The sequence below is a fragment of the Gossypium arboreum genome, chromosome 1, assembly GCF_025698485.1.
Source record: "Gossypium arboreum isolate Shixiya-1 chromosome 1, ASM2569848v2, whole genome shotgun sequence".
NCBI classification, from domain to species: domain Eukaryota; kingdom Viridiplantae; phylum Streptophyta; class Magnoliopsida; order Malvales; family Malvaceae; genus Gossypium; species Gossypium arboreum.
The window spans coordinates 59,009,719-59,026,858 of NC_069070.1; the positions used below are offsets into that span (position 1 = coordinate 59,009,719).

Below are 17,140 nucleotides of genomic sequence, written 5' to 3' on the forward strand. Positions count from 1 at the left end.
CCTAAATTCAACTTTTCGACTTGGAGGTAATCTAGGTAGCTTATCAGGAAATGCGTCCGAAAAGTCCTTAATTGTTTTGATGTCTTTCATAGACGAAACCTCAAAACTCGAAGCATAAACATAGGCTAGATACGCCTCACAACTCTTACAAACCAACTTCTCAGCTTTAAGTGCAAAAAACACATTTGACAGATAATTTCGACGCTTCCCAATCACAATTACCTCATCACCCTTTTTAGTTTTCCGTACCACCCGCTTTGCAGTACGTCCAAATTCACCTAATGCTTAACCAGCCAGTCCATGCCCAATATTAAATCAAATTCTCTAAAAGGAATTTCCATTAAATCCGCTACAAAGATCACTTCTTGCACCTCCAAGGGTACACTCTTAAACAGTTTGTTTACTCTCACAGACTGCCCTAATGGGCTTAACACAGTAACCTTATTCATAGTGTTTTCAACCATTACACCCAAAGTCTTAGATACAGTACATGCTATATATGAGTGCGTAGACCCAACATCAATCAATGCAGTATAAGGCATATTATGGATAAAGAACGTACCCACAATAACATCTGGAGTGTCTCCGTCCTCTCGGCAACATACAACATAAACCAGTGTTGGCTGCCTCACCTCAGTGTGACCAGTACCTCTGCTCGGTGCTCCACGACCATGACCCATACCATTTCTACCTCTGGCATGACCACAGCCTCCCAATGGCTGCTAAAACCCTCTCGGTGGCTGAACAGTACCCATACCAGTAGCTTGCATCTGATCAGGCCTCCGTGGACAATCTCTGATGCAATGCTCCAAAGATCCACACCTTAGACATACCCCTATCTGTTTCCAACACTCGCCCTGATGCCGTCTCCCACAAATAGCACAAGGCTGTGGCCCAAAAGCAACAATAGGGGGCCCAACTCTGACTAGCTGATTGACTCTACCTTTTTCTTGTCCTCACAACTAGACTTGAGGCCTCCCAAACCTTCTTACTCCTAGCTCTATCTGTCTTACGATTCTGGCATTCAGCGTGCTTCACATCCTTGACGATTTTTGCCTTTTCCACCAATAAAGCAAAATCTCGCTCCCTTTTTGGAGCAATCAAAACTCGTAGATCATCTTTGAAATTGTCCTCAAAGTGAACACAGCGCTCATATTCTGTTGCCACCATCCCACGCGCATAACGGCTAAGTCGTAGAAACTCAGACTCATATTCTACTACTGGCTTATCCCCTTGGGTCAAATTCAGAAACTCTCTCCTCCAGGAATCCACATAACTAGCTTCCACATATTTCCCTTGAAATACAGTTTTGAACAATTCCCAAGTCAACCGATTAGGCTGAATGCCCTCTTTAATTGTAAGCCACCACTGATAGGCTTCATCTCGAAACAACCACACTGCACCTTTTAATTTCTGCTCTGAGGTGCAGTTGAGGTCATCCATTATCCGCTCTGTGGACTCAATTCGATATTCAGCCACATTAGGGGTAACTCCAGTAATTCCCCTAAAAATCTCAGCCCCATTAGACCTGAGTCGTTCCGTCATCGACCCACGGCCCACAGTACCAATATTGGGACAATGACCCTCTTTAGAAACTGTAACATAGCTTGGGACAGTGAGTCGTCCCCAGCTACAGGATCATGTAACCCAGTCTCAGTCACCGATGAAGCTGGTGCCTCTCTAGCTTTATTGTTAGGCATGTGACCCGATGCCGATGACCTAGCCCAAGAACCTCTACGACCTCCGCCGTGGCCTCTTGTACTGCTTCCATGAGTACCTCTAGTGCTTATTATTGAATTAAACTTTTATCTGTATTAACAGTTTTATGCATCAGTTTTATAGTTTCAGTGTTTATTAACGAATGTTTTATGAAAAATAGTATCAATAATTTAGTGTTTTCTTGTTTTCGCATATCGTAGTTTCACTGCAGTCTCATTTTACCCTAAACCAAGTTTTCCAGTATAGTCTATTGCCTATAGTAATTTCAATATTTTAATTTAAACAAGTAATAGTTTCAGAGAACTTATAGGATCGACGCTGGAGACTCGGTGTACCACACGTTCAGTAAAACATATTTTTTAAATCATTTGTAACAGTTCTTTTCGGAGTTTTAAGTTCTAAAGAAAAACCTAAATCTACAGCTGAGTTTTGTAACTTAGTTCTGATACCACTAAATATAACACCTCAAACCCGGCCTAGATGTTATGGCCAAATCTGCGATGTCACATTGAAGTCTGTTTGAAAAGCATCGTTCTATTCGAGAAGTTTGTATAATATAAAAACCTATGTAGTGCACATTTACAAAACTTTTAAGTATCTTTTCCTTAATAAAAATTCAAGCAGGTTTAGTTATTGGTTACTTATCTTAAATTTCTATTACACTTTAAAACATAATGACGTGATGTTTAGAAAACGTTTTTTTTTTTAAAGCTCACGTCCTACTCCTAACAGTTATAAAACAAAGCAATTGAAATACCAAATTAAAAATCAAACTTTGAGAGGCCTTATTACATAACCAATACCCAAATTAAATAACTTAAAGATTAAAAATGAAAAAAACAGTTAAAATAGTCATGTGGCCCCCATCGAATCCCTCATAGCACCAACCCTCCTAAGGATTTCCTACATAGGAAAGCAGAAGAGTGAGTTTATGAAAACTTAGTGTGTAACCCTTATTAACAACCAATAGATATACATTAGGCACATACAGTCTGGGCCTAAGCCCATTTTAGTAATAGTTGGGGTCTTAGCCCAATACACTTTCAATAACAGTATAGGCCTTAGCCTATTTCAATAACGATAACAGATATGCAATAAGAAGTCCTACCCATCCATCCTCTACACTCCACTCCGTCCAGCCCTACACTCCATGTGGGGATAATATTGACCCACCCATCCCAACACTCTAAAATATAGCATAGGTTGCGGTGCTAAAACAGTAATTGCAGCAGAGCTGCCAGTAATATGCTTATAGCCTTTCAGTACACTTCCTCCAATATCATATATCCCACCCTATGCAATGCAACATAATATAGATGTACGTGCAGTAAATGATACGAACTTACCTCGGGATGATTTGAGTCGTAATAGTTGCCCGATCGATAAATTAGGTAAGTTTGAACGGTTTACAAAAATTAGGGATGAAAACAAGGAAGATAGGTTCAATGGTTAGTTTCATAATGGATGTGGAAGTGAGTTGATGGTTTGATTTCAAGAAGAATGAAAGAGAGATGGATAAATGGCTATCAAAGGGATCAAACAAGATTAAAGGAAACTTGGTGATAGGTGGATGAAAATCGACTAAGGCCAAGATTGAACCAACGTTATAGGAAAAGTTAACCCGAATCTTAAAATAGGCACTTAGGTTGATAAGATAATCTTGACCCGCTAACTATAGAGAGTTAGGAACCAAAGATATATTTTGAATGCCACACCGGAGGTGATTCGTTCGGAATAAAACAAAGGAAAGATAGACGCCAAGAGATGAAATCTTGATAAGTCAGATCAGTCCTAAAGTGAATAAAGAGAATTGAATTCTCACTAGAACAATTAAGTTCATATAGTTAACAAAGTCTAAAATTGTCTAACCTTTTCAAATGAAATTTAACACATATTTATAGCCTAAAACATGGGGTAACCGAATGGACTATTAGGGAGGCTGAATGGACATTTTTTAATTCAGCTCAAATGAGCTGAAGTTTCTTGGAAAGATCATAGCTATGTCCTTGAAGTTTCCAATTGCTTTGGGGATGCCAATCATCAAGCAATTAAGCTCCTTAATTCATCTAATTAATTGAGCTAAGTACTTATTCTAAAAGTATTTAATGGTTGAACCAATTTAACAATTATGTTCAGCTTTTAATCTTTATTGGGCAATCGAAAGTTCATCAGCAAAGTTAATGTTCTTGAGGCACATGAAAAGTCCCATTGGTGTGAAAACATAGCTCCCAACAGCCTCTCAATGTGAAAGGACGAAATGATCAGCTTCCTTGTGTGAAAACATTGTGTGAACAACATCTTGGCTGTTGAAATACACGAGAAGACTTTTGGGGAAGAGTAAGCAGCTGCTGGGATTAAATTCACTTGGAAAATTGAATGTTCAGCCTCCTTTTGGCTGATGGCCACTTGGGAAACACCAACCAGCAACCTTCTAGCATTAATCACGCTTTCATGCTCCTAAGCCGTCCATGGGAAGTGCACCTAGCATTAAATTCGGCCATTCATGCTAGATAACTTCTTTAATTCCATTCTAAGCACCAGCAGCTCTTTAATGCACCAGCAGCTCCTTTATTGCTGTTTCCTGTACATTAAATTCGGTTATTACATATTAAACACATACACATTGAAAATCGGTAGCAGCCAAGACAAATTAATTTTGGCTGGACAAAATCAATTAAATTTGTCCCATTCTGGTCATACTTAATTTCGGCTGACTCCAAGAAACATGTCTAGGCTAGGACAAATTAAATAAGGGCTGGACAAATTAAATTAGTAGCAGCTAATTAATTTGTTTAAATTAGACACATTAAATTATGTCCTAAGCTAGACACATTAAACACTTAATAATGTGAGACATATTTAATATACTAAATTAAAATGTCTAGATTTAAGACTCCATTAAATTAATTAATTATTTGAGCTGACAATTAAGTAATTAACTAACACCACTTATTAAATTTATTCAAGCAACTAAAATCAAATGAAACAAAATGAACTCAAAACCGAAATTGAGCTCGTTGAGCCGAAATTAAACTTCATCTTGCACTTGGGCCCCTCGAGCTTAGGCCATGCTCGATGTTGCCAAGCTGATTTGTAACATGACGTAGCTAGGTTTGCAGCAGTAAATATGGCATGCTCAAACAGTCATACATTAATAGGGGTATATCAGTCATTTACCTCATAGGGTTATAACAGTCATTTCATCAGATTAGGGTCTAGGCATACTTATCGACCCAACGGTAGGCCCACAGTCGTCTCGGACGACCTGTGCAACTTTAGTAGTCAAACAGTAAAAATAGGCCCAAGCCCATAATATGGCCTATGTGGGCCCACAAGCTCGTGTGGCCCAATAAGCCCATGAGTGGCCTTGGCCGTACGACCTACACAACCTGGCCCAATAATCCTACACATTAGTGTGATTTACCCGTGTGGGGCCCGCACGACTTATTTCGGCGCAACGAGGCCCAAAAATAGCCTAAGCCCATGGAATCACTCCTGGCAACCTCTACTGTCAAACGTCCACGCTTAGTGTTCGAATCACCATACGAGCGAGCGCACGCTTGTATAGTGTCTATGTGCATGTTTTTCAACTTTTGCCGATTAATAGTTTTAGTAATGTGGTTACACACCTGTTTGCAAAAAGTGCGCAAATATCCACAACGCTAATCTTAAATAAGCAATCGGTTTCTCACTTAAACCATTGATCGCAGTTACCCTCCAAAACCTTGGTAAAATCACCACCAAGACGTAATTGGCCTACAATAGCACACTTTCAGATTGAGACACGAGATGAACAATCACACCCCTAGATTGCGGTAACGGTAAAGTCCAACTATAAGCATTGGCAACAACCCTAAATGAAGAACTAGTTACCTTAGTTAAGTGTAGGGAGATTAGGCGTCAAGAAGAAGAGAATAAAAGGCTAGAAACGAGAAAACTGAATGAGTAGAGAGGGAGAGGAGTCAAGTGATATTCAGTCAAAGCACAAAAAGGGGAAACGCAGTTGAGAAAAGAAAGAAGAGCGGGGAAGGAACCAAAAAGGGTATTCAGTCAAGCAATTTCAATAAGGAGGAGCTGGAACAAAGCTGAAAGTGTTAAGAGGGAAAAGTAGCAATCGGCCAAGAAGGAAAGAAAAGAAAAACCAAACAAGGAATAGGGGAAGGGAATCAATTAACCAAAGAAATAGAGCCGTAAAACACAAAAGGGAGAAAGACCCAAAAGAACAAGCACAATTTGATCACAACAGCAAGGAAGGCAACCAAAAATTAGCCAAATTCAGCACTAAAGGCAAAGAAAGAAGCTAGAGCCGATTTTGCCCAAATGGAACTCCTAATTCGGCAAGACCTCAAACAACCCTCACACTAGACTCATTCAATCCCTTTTCCATCTCAGCCGAAACTCTCATGCACAAGAGTTCAATTTCAGTACAACTTTTTCGCACTTTCAAATTCCACAAAATCCTCCTAAATCCCTCTTCCAACATCTCCTTAACTGGCCATTCAAACACTCCTCAACTAGCAGAGTTTTGGTCAACTACAACTATCCACACGTTAGATCTGCAAAAATAAACACCCCTTGCACACAACAGGGCTCTAACTCAAGTCCTTTAGCTTTAGCAACATGCCATTGCCACTAGTCTAGTAGGCTTTTTTATGACTTGATTTCCCTACAATTATTTAAGAACCCACTATCAAGATATAAGGGTTTTACTCAACTAAAACAAAATTTTGCTGAAGCCCAGGCTTGAACCTAGGACTTCCTAGACAACTCCCATAGCACTTAACCATCAAAGCAAGCAAGCCAATATGCAACATAACATACAAATTTAACCACCTAAAATTTGGGGCGTTACAATGTGAGTTTAGGAAAATCCATATCGCAAACATGGTAGTTTTGGGATGCCTATGTGGTATCCTATAAGCCTTTGTGGCATACTCTTATTAGATAGCTTTAGAGCGTATGCTATAATAAAGAACTATGGAGTGTTCAATATATTGTTTGTTTGTCTCTAATGTGTTCTATGAAGTCCGTTGAGATAGTAAACAAAAGACTCTGTACAATTGCTTGTATGGTGTATTCTGTTAGGGCTATATGGCGTGAACTATCAGGAATGTTTAGTAAGAGTTGAATCTGAATGTCTGTCATTATTGTAATATATGAGTAAATTCTTTTAGTTCTATAATAAGTAAAGCTAATATGAGGTATGTAACACCCCTTACCCGTATCCAAGGCCGGAAAAGAGTACGAGGCATTACCAGACTTAACAATACACATAGACGAAAACTGGGCCATAAAATTTCATTTAATTCAAAACTTTTCGAACACATGCATAACAAACAAAGCTAACTATATCATCACATCAAAACATAGGACATGACACGATTAATTAAACTTATAAACCATAATGGATAAGGACCACATCTCATGATTTTATACGATAACTCAATGCGATCGACACGTATGGTCAAAATCATAATAAAATACATATCACAAACCAACTTCCTATACATGCCACTCACTTGATATTTCTAATATTTGAATTAATTTTCCCAAAAATGATAGTTTGATAGTGTGATTTTGCCTCCGACGATCTCCAACCCTGAGTCGACCTGCCAATACTAAAGAAATGGAGAGGATGGGTAAGCTTTACGCTTAGTAAGTTCATATGGAAATAATAAGCAATTACTACCATGCTTTTCAAGATAAAACACTATAATTGTACAATTACACATATTCAGGACAGGCTGTTTTCTGGAGTCCCGGTGTTAAAAAAATTCATATCTCAAGTTAAAAAACTTGAAATCCAATTCCGTAAATTTTATATTAAACTAGACTCATATTTCTACTTACTAATTTTTTTCTAGAAATTTTGGTCAGGCCATTTAGTACAGTTTATTAGTTAAAGTCTCCCCTATTTCAGGGTATGACTTCTCTAACCCCTGTGTACTAAGAACCAAATTTCTCACTGTACAGAATTCCAACGACCATTCCGTTTCTTTACCTTAAAATTATATTCAATAAGGAATCCATGCATGTAAGGTATGACTCTCAATAATTTTTTTACAATTTATGGTGAATTTCTAAAGTCAGAATAGGGGATCTCGAATTCATTCAGACCCTGTTTCACAAGAATTAAAATATCACACAATATAGAATTATTTTTCTTCCCCTATTTCTTTCATGTGAAAATAGACTCATTAAGCTTTATTTTCATATATTATTTACATTTTTATTCAACTTCCACAATTTTTAGTGAATTTTCAAAATCATGCAATTGCTACTATCCAACACTATTTTACCACTAAAATTCATTCTTACATAATCCCACTTAATCCATTTTGTCTTATCGAAATTCACCCAATTATCGAGCACATTGCTCATAATTTTTCATAAACATATACCTACACTTATTCATCATATAATCATGTTCAATTGTATTTTTACTTAATCGATTTTCCCGTTGAACTCTTCGGAATAATAACTGATACTCAATTGCCTACACATATTTTCACACTTGTAGCCAAAGCTATCTGGTACGCATAGTAGCCTGCACATAGTACTACACATGCGACCAATTATCTGGTACACGTAGTAGCCTGCACTTAGTACTACACACGCGACCAATTATCCGGTACACGTAGTAGCCTGCACTTAGTACTACACACATGACGCGACCAATTATCCGGTACATGTAGTAGTCTGCACTTAGTACTACACACATGACCAATTATCCGGTACACATAGTAGCCTGCACTTAGTACTACATACGTGATCTAACCATCTGATACACGTAGTAGCTTGCACTTTGTACTACACACGTGATCACAGTTTTTTGGTACGCATAGTAGCCTGCACTTAGTACTACACATGCGACCTCACAATAGATCATTCGTATCGTTTTTATTCTGAAGGTTCAATCGGGAAATTCCTCAATTTTCAACATTTTACTAAATTGTCCGTAATCAATTTAAATTCATAATTTACATCAAATAACCATTTGATAGGCAGCCACATTTCATATGATATCAAAATATAATAACATAAAAAGAATCGATAGATTATTTATGTACGAATTTACTCGAAGTGTCGATCTCACTATCCATAGTACCAATTTTCCATTCATAGTATAATAAGACACAACTCAAATATCAAATCAGCTTTTAAGAATTTACATAACATATATCACATATTTCATATATCACTTGTCATGTATCATCATTTTATTGCATTTCATGTAACATTCTTTCATGTCATATTTCCACATCATAAACACCATTCCATCAACTTTTCCAATATATTAAATCATAAAATATATGCAATAATAGTAAGAATATAATTCAAACATAACATTGCATTATTATTATCATACTGAACTTACCTCGATCCGAAGCTTGACAATTTACCATTTTAGTCCATAACCTTGTATTTTCCCAATTTAAGCCCGAATCTCGATTTCCTTCATCTATAATATCACATTTAGCCTAATAATTAGTCACACTATTCATACGGGTCCAAAAATCATATTTTTAAAAATTTTCATTTTAACCCCTAAACTTTTGCATATTTGCACTTTTGCCCCAAGGTTCGGAAATTAAACTTCATCCTATTTTCTTATGTTTTATGACATGCTGATCATTTTTCCCTTCTATGGCAATATCAAATTCTCACTCTAACATGTACTTATGACTATTAGGTATTTTTACCTATTAAGCCCTTTTGCTCGTTTTCACTTAAAACCGAGTAGCACAAGTTGTCTAACATAATTTAAACCTCATATTCTATCATAAAAGACCAAAATAAACAAATTTCACCTATGGGTATTTTTCCAAATATGAACCCTAGGTTGAATTATTGCTAGCATAAGCTAAATCAAGTTACTGGGACTCCAAAAACGTAAAAATCATTAAAAACGAGGCTAGAACGGACTTACAATCGAGCTTGGAAGCTTGGAAACCCTATCCATGGAGTCTCCCTTGGTATACACGTCCATGGTGAAGAAGATGAGCAAAATTGGCTTTTAATTTTGTATTTTAATTCATTTTACCCCTAAATGACCAAAATGCCCTTACTACTAAACTTTCCAAAAATTCCATTTATGTCCAATATTTGTCCATAAACTTTGAAATTGGTCAAATCTCTATTTAAGACCTCCTAATTAATATTTCAAATCAATTTCATACTAGAAACTTCTAGAATGCAAGTTTTGCAACTTATTCAATTTAGTCCCTAACTTCAAATTAAGCACTTTATGCATAGAATTTCTTCACGAAATTTTCACACAATGATGCAATCATATCATAGACCTCAAAATAATCATAAAATAATTATTTCTATCTCGGATTTGTGGTCACAAAACCACTATTCCGATTAGGCCCTAATTCGGGATATTACAAGGTATTTATATGTTCTTGGTTAAGATTTAATAAGTCTTAAAGGTTTCTATGAAAAGAGATGTGTATATGTATATTAATATGGGTATCCATTATGATGATTTATAAATATGTAAAATGAGGGGTATTATATCTTCTTCTAAAATTATTCTAAATCTGAGTTACTGTTATCTTGATTTATAGGATTCTGATGTAACAAAATATGGAATTCGTCAGAATGGTCTATGTAGTGAATTATCGATAAATATATGTGTGGTACAGAATTAGGGTATTAAATTCTGTGTAAGTATTAGCCAAACATATATGTATCCACCCGTGATAAATGTCAGTGAAAAACTTTTGAAATAAGAGTATGAGTTAAGGTAAGGATTATTGGAAGTATTTTCTAAGGGCATGTTTTGTTCAGAAATTATTGTAGGACAATATATTTATGAAACATTTAGAAGAATTACTCATTTAGTTAGATAACGAAGAATGAGTATGACAAGAAAATGGTAGCTAGTATATAAAAGAATGGTAAAATGTGGAGGTATCCATCGAAATAAATGATGCAGAATAATTGGCACACAGTAGTTCCTACAAGATTGCAAAGTATCCATAAAGTTATTGTTATAATGAGCTCACCAAGTACTCATGTACTTACAAGATTTGTTATTGCTTTGTAGGTACTTGAGATGAGGCTTTGCCTAAAGGGACAACGTCAGGAGTATGCCAAGGTGGTGGCGAAGTGGGCTATTATGCATACAATGGGGTTGTGGCGTAGTCTAAGAATACGCCTACTAAGTCTATATTAAATAAGCTTCCACTTTGTAAAAATTTGTATTGAGATTATTGTAATAAGATTATTTTAAGTTATTTCCCTTGTTTTCATATAGAAAGTTTCTAATTAAAATATCAAATAATATGTTTAAAGAAATGATAAATTTGTGAACTATTTTCGTTAATGGTTAAGCTTTATGTAGTAACACCTGAAACTTGGACCCACTGAATCAAGTCAGGTTTGAGGCGTTACACTATAGTTATATGCAAACTTTGCCAAATGAAGGTATTTTTCCCAGTTCACTCCAAAATCTATTACACAAGTTCTGAGTAAGTCTTCAAGAACTTGAATTACTCTTTCTAATTGCCCATCTATTTGAGGATGGAAGGCAGTATTGAACCTTAAATTGGTTCCTAAAGAGTCTTGTAGTTGTTTCCAAAACCTCAATGTGAACCTTAGATCTCAATCTGACACTATAGATTTTGGTATACCATAGAGGTATACAATTACATATATGTAGAATTCTACCAATTTTTCCAACGAATAGTTTCTGCGTACTGGCAGGAAATGGGCTGACATAGTAAGCCGGTCTATTACACCCCAAAATTGGGCCTAGAAGTTTTGAGGGTAATTTGGGGATGTTAGCTTAAAATATGTTCGAAAATTCGAAGCATGGTAAGTCGAAAATGTTTTCGTCTATGGCTTTTTTAAAACTAAATCAATTTGTGAAAATAGTGTGAAAAAGACTTCCAATTTTAAAAATAGGACTGTTTTGTAAAAGGGTTTAATTTAAAAGTAGTTTAAAAATAAATATATGAAGTTTTAAAATCATCCTATTTTCCCATTTTTCACCCTATTTTTGACTTAAAAAAAGAGATGAAGCACCCATCATCCTTTTCTTTTATGTTGTCCATTAGGAAGAAAAAACCCCAAACCATCATCCTTCAATTTCAATCTTCAAAACTCCAATCCCTTGTTTTTTATCATCATCCTTTTCTTTTGTGCCTTCCATTAATTCTGGGTATTTAATAATTAATTGGGTGAATTTTGTTCATATTAAGATAATGGGCATGATTTAATAAATAATGTAATTTTGTGCTATTTTGCATTAAATTTATACATAATTTAATTATTTTATGCTTCATACTAATCTTGATTTATTTGTTGTAGTTGGACCAAATACTTATGCATATCTTATTTATTAAAGCTACATGGACATGAGCCAAATTCACTCTACATGGATGGCAAAGGCAAGGAAAATTGGGTTATGAAGAAATTAATTTGATCCAATTGAAGTTGGTGTAATTGATGAACAAGTCTAGCAAACATTTGGGTCATCAACCAGTTCAAATAAGGGAGAATGAAGCGCAATTCAACAAGGGCATTTGGGCAGCTCAAAATTCACTTTTGGGAGATTTATTGGAGGTCCCTACAATTGCAAATAAATTAGAAATCAACACATAAACTTTAACCTTAAAACCATCCACCACCTTGCTTGATTCAAGTATGATTTCATACATGAATCAAGAAACTAAATAACCCCCTTATCTCCATAAATTATAGTTGGTCGTAGGAGTGAGAAACCTAAGAGATTTTAAGCTATTTTTAGCAGACATACTAGCCCATCCACTATAAAGGCTATCCTCTACACCCCTCAACAATCATCCTTTAATCATTCATCATTTCTCAAACATCATTCATCCCTCACTCTTATTTCATTTTCTCACTTACTTTCTTTCTTTCCATGCATAAACATCCATATTTCCCTTAGCCAACAAATCCTTGAGAAATTACTCTCTTGGCTAGTGACTTTAAGGAGTAGTTTGTGGAAGAGCAGTTGTGAGAATTGGAGGAAGCCTCCAAAATTAGTCACCACACTTATTAAAGAGTTTCTTCTTCCTTTTTGCTCTTTCTTAATAATTCAATATGTTTGCAAATTGCTTTTTTATTTTTCATCAACAATCATAGCGTAATTTTATTTAGCTACAATGATTGCATCAATTTAATAAAGTTTAATTAAGTCATGTTATGATGTTCTGTGCCTCAGTCGATCATGTTTTCAATTAAAATCATACATGTATTTCATTTATTAAAATGTGGTTGAATGCATTAGAATTAGTTGTTTAATCTGACCCAGGTAGTGGCTAATAGACACAATAATTGAAAAGTGCATGCTTAATTTATATCCGACCCAAAATAAATTAAGGTTCATAATAACTTGAACAAGCTCTATTACCTTGCATAGCTTTTAGGTTTATCTGATTAAATTGTTTCAAACCGACCCAATCCCTGTTACTTCACATGAATTCTAAGAAATTTTTAGTTAAATATGATCAGTAATAAGTATGTCTTTTCTAAGTAAAATATTTTGAAAGGACTTAATATTGGTTTCAAGCATATGAAAGATCAAGTTGCCAGGGAATATTTCTCCGAAACATTATTAGCATGATAAAAATGAACTAAGTTAATTGATGTGATTATCCTAGCCTATTCATGTTATTATTGTTGAAATCTTGTGAATTCTACTGCTAAGTCTATCTCATCCATTTTATTCATTCATCATACTTAGATTAATTTGCATTAGGGATCATTTTGCCTTTAGTTATTTATTTTTTATGTCACACCACTCAAAAATTATTGTGTTCTTTTTTTTACTAAATTCTTAACTTTAATTTTACAATTAATTGATTTACATACACAGTCCATGTAGAGACGATAGCTCTTTTACTTATTACTTGATAACGACTGTGTACACTTGCACAAACCACGCGTTACAGGCATCCTGATGTTCGGGCTCGGTGACTGGGCCGGGTATAGGGTGTTACGTTCCGTAATTAAACAAAAATTATATTATTCAAGGATATTTTAGTATTTTATTTTTTTAAAATAAAATTTTTGGATATGATTAAATTTGAACCCATACTATTTACATCAATAAAATATTAACTTTACTACTAAATCAAAGTTTTATTTCAATATAATATTTACATTTTTTGTTTTAGTTTATTGGCATAATTGTAAAAAAATCCCTCAACCTTTGGGGGCTTTTGGATATATGCCCCTAACCTTTTTTTTCTGAAATCGGCAGCCCTTAACGTAACAGATTTTTCACACATCGACCCAGTTGAAACAGTAACCGTCAGCTGACCGTTAGTCAACAGCCGGTCAAAAAATTTGGTCTATGTGGCATTCTTGTTGACTGATGACGTGGCTCTCATTAAAATAAATAAGCTGTCGTGGAAAAAAATTAAACAAATTTAATAATCATAAAACAAAAAAAAAAACCTTAAATCCCCAAACCCCCAAATTCGAATTTGTTTTCCCAAATTCTAAAATCCCCAAATCGTGAAATTCCTTAAATCCCTAACCTCCGAAATCTTTCATTAAATCCCTAACAATCTTTAAATCCCTAAATCCTCAAATACCTAAATTGTTAGTATTCCGAAATATTCTTAAAATCCATAAAACTTTTACGAATCAAATCGTTGAATCCCTAAAACTATTAGGAACGAAATCGTGAAATCCCTTAGAACCAAATTGTGAAATCCTTAATCTTTCCGGAAATTTTTATTTTTCTTCTGTCATCTGAAATCATGGATTCACATAGTTTGAATAGTCAGCCTAGAGGTTGGGTAATGCATGGTTCGAAAAAAAAAATCGTCATATGCAAATGTTGTTACTTCATCGCGGAAGGAGTATGCCTACGATAGACCAGCAGTAAAATGTCACTGCAATAAGTTACCTCCAAGAGACACTTTATGGAGCGATTTAAATCCGGGGAGGAGGTTTTATGGTTGTTCAGATTTTCGAGTAAGTGAAGATTTTTTATTTGCAAATTGAGCTTGAGCTCAATTTTGATGATTTCATAAATCTCAGTATTTGTTTTGTTTTCATTTTGGATTATTTCAATTTGGCTGAATTGGGATTTATTTGTAGGACGGTGGTTGTGATTTCTTGAAGTGGTACAATGGGAAAATGTGTGACCATGCGACTGAGTTACTGCATGAATTGCGTGATAGTGAACGAAATCTTTTGAAGGATAATTTAGCACTTAGAAAGAATGTTATGGATTTGGTTGCATTTGATGGTAACCATAATGGTGGCAGTAGTGTTGTTGACATTGAGGTTGAAGGAGGTAGATCAATTTGTGATGTTGAAGAAGAAGTAGCATTAAGAAAGAAAATGTTGACCATGAAGCAAAAAATTAAAGTTATTAAGAAAGAGAAGTCAATATATAAGATATTATTTTCTTGCTCTATGTTATATATTGTATACATCACCATAGGTTTCTTTTTTGGCAGTAATAGTAAGAGGCATATGTAACTAGCAGTTGCAAATGTTGATTGAAAAATATTGGTTGTTTTTTATGTAATTTAACCTTATGCTTGGAAGTAATGACCAATATTTATTGTTTATGCCTAATTTAATTTAGCTTAATAAATAATGTAGTGACAATAAACATAAGACTAAAAGGACAAATTTGATCATTTAAGCATATGATTTGGATAAATGTACTTTACAATTTCTATAAATGTACTTTACAAAAGCATATGATTAGTCTATACACCATTTACCCTATACACCATCAATGCTATATCAGCCAAAAACCAAATTGTGAGTGAGCTATACATAGACCAAAATGAAAACCAACATATTGGTTTTCAATACAAAAAAATAACATTCAACAATGGTGTATTCGGAAACCAAAATGTTGTAGGCAAAATACCTTACACAGTACTTTTTAGATCATGAGTCGTCACGAGATGGTCCTGCAAAATAAAAAACAGATACAGATACAAATAGATAAATGAACTATGGCACAAGTTCAAAAGCAAGTTATCATAGTGAATCACAAGACAAACAGCAAAAGTCATTCAAAACAAAATAACGATGATTTACTCGTGTTTCCTGCAATTGATTCTTGTGTTCCCAGGTGGTCGAGAGGAGCCTTTCGCTTGTTATTTCGCGACTTGGGTGTTGAAGAAGTTTGTCCAGTACCAGGCTGCAAGAGCATTTTATAGTAATATTAACAATGTATAAAATAACTCATATCAATAGTAAAAGGAAGAAACTTACTGCAAAAAATGGAAGATTTCCCTTAGATTTATCTAAGGTAGTTGACCTTTTAATGGAAGATTTCCCTTTTTGTTTAGGTGGTTGTACATCTTTCTAGAAAAAATTAAACATAATCATTGGTTAGACAAAATAAAATAAAAAAATTTACTTAATATTTATAACTAAAGAACAACACTGTACCTGTTTCGAATTTGTGCAAGACCGCTTGTTATGGTCATGTTGGCCACATTGAGTACATGTTATGAGTAAACATTTCCTACTTAAATGACCAGGCTTCAATTTTTTGGGTTCATCTTTGGCCATCCTCCTATTCTTTTTGGGCCTCCCAGGCATCTCCCTTTCAATAGGAGGTAGCACTAAATACCAGTTTTTCCCAACCATGTGGCCCATTTATGGGCTGCATTGGAAAAGAGTAAGCTTTCTTGTAGGTATCAGTGTCATAATATTCATGTAGATATTCATCTGGTTGAAGCCCTAAGTGATACATGGCAGCACATGCATAGAAACGTGAAATCCCACTAATTTTCCAACTTCTACAACTACATATCCTTTGACTTAGGTCCATTTTATACTGATAACTTCCTTTCCTCAACTCACATCCATTTTCACCATTCCATATTAATTGCCACTCTACACAGTCCTTCTTATTGGCATCAAACTTAGCTTTCACCAATGGACCATAATTTTGCTTCCATCCATTACATAACTTCTTTTTTTGTACTATCCTAGTCATCATCTTGGTCCTAACAGCCTCAAGCATTCTGATAATGCTTTTGAACCTAGCTTCGACAATGCTTGAATTGAATGCTTCACACAAATTATTGTCAACTATATCTGATTTACAAGTAGTCCCAAAAAAATGCCCTAGTCCACATCTTTGGAGACTTTTTCATCAAATTATCGTAAACATCCTTATCTTTCTTCTCCAGTTCTGAACATAGATCCTCCCACTCCCTCTTAGTCGTGCACTTTACAATCTGCCAGAAGTCACACTCATAAGATTTCACTAACTTCCTCCCTGACCAATTTGCAAACACGTGCCTTGCACAATTCCTATGCTCCACCATTGGTAGTATGTCAAAAATTGCAATCTCAAGGCCCTAATTCAAATTAATAAACGAGATAAATTGTTATAAAATTTTAGGTAAATGCAGATAACAGATTAAAAAAACAATACCAAGCTTAAAATGGCATA

The 17,140-nt window shown here is 35.1% G+C and overlaps 2 protein-coding genes across 2 annotated transcripts; one reads left to right on the forward strand and one right to left on the reverse strand.

Moving 5' to 3' along the window:
• Window positions 1–722: 722 nt before the first annotated feature.
• LOC128280372 (uncharacterized) lies at window positions 723–1,771 on the reverse strand. Its single transcript, XM_053018500.1, has 4 exons — window positions 1,713–1,771; window positions 1,331–1,630; window positions 985–1,255; window positions 723–887 (listed from the first exon to the last, which is right to left on the reverse strand). The coding sequence occupies exons 1-4, from the start codon at window positions 1,769–1,771 to the stop codon at window positions 723–725; spliced, it is 795 nt and encodes a 264-aa protein (XP_052874460.1).
• A 12,737-nt stretch (window positions 1,772–14,508) lies between these two features.
• Window positions 14,509–15,192, forward strand: LOC108475714 (uncharacterized). Its single transcript, XM_017777701.1, has 3 exons — window positions 14,509–14,679; window positions 14,806–15,004; window positions 15,155–15,192. The coding sequence occupies exons 1-3, from the start codon at window positions 14,509–14,511 to the stop codon at window positions 15,190–15,192; spliced, it is 408 nt and encodes a 135-aa protein (XP_017633190.1).
• Window positions 15,193–17,140: the final 1,948 nt, after the last annotated feature.

Excerpts from the sequence above, each read along its gene's own strand:
- LOC128280372 (XM_053018500.1), bottom strand. The coding sequence starts at position 1,771 with ATGGAAGCAGTACAAGAGGCCACGGCGGAGGTCGTAGAGGTTCTTGGG. Across the intron at positions 1,256-1,330 it reads GAGGGCATTCAGCCTAATCG|AGAGTTTCTGAATTTGACCC; the intron begins GTTGACTTGGGA and ends TTCCTGGAGGAG. Across the intron at positions 888-984 it reads ATAGAGCTAGGAGTAAGAAG|CCTTGTGCTATTTGTGGGAG; the intron begins GTTTGGGAGGCC and ends TTTGGGCCACAG.
- LOC108475714 (XM_017777701.1), top strand. The coding sequence starts at position 14,509 with ATGGTTCGAAAAAAAAAATCGTCATATGCAAATGTTGTTACTTCATCG. Across the intron at positions 14,680-14,805 it reads ATGGTTGTTCAGATTTTCGA|GACGGTGGTTGTGATTTCTT; the intron begins GTAAGTGAAGAT and ends ATTTATTTGTAG. Across the intron at positions 15,005-15,154 it reads TGACATTGAGGTTGAAGGAG|GTTTCTTTTTTGGCAGTAAT; the intron begins GTAGATCAATTT and ends ACATCACCATAG.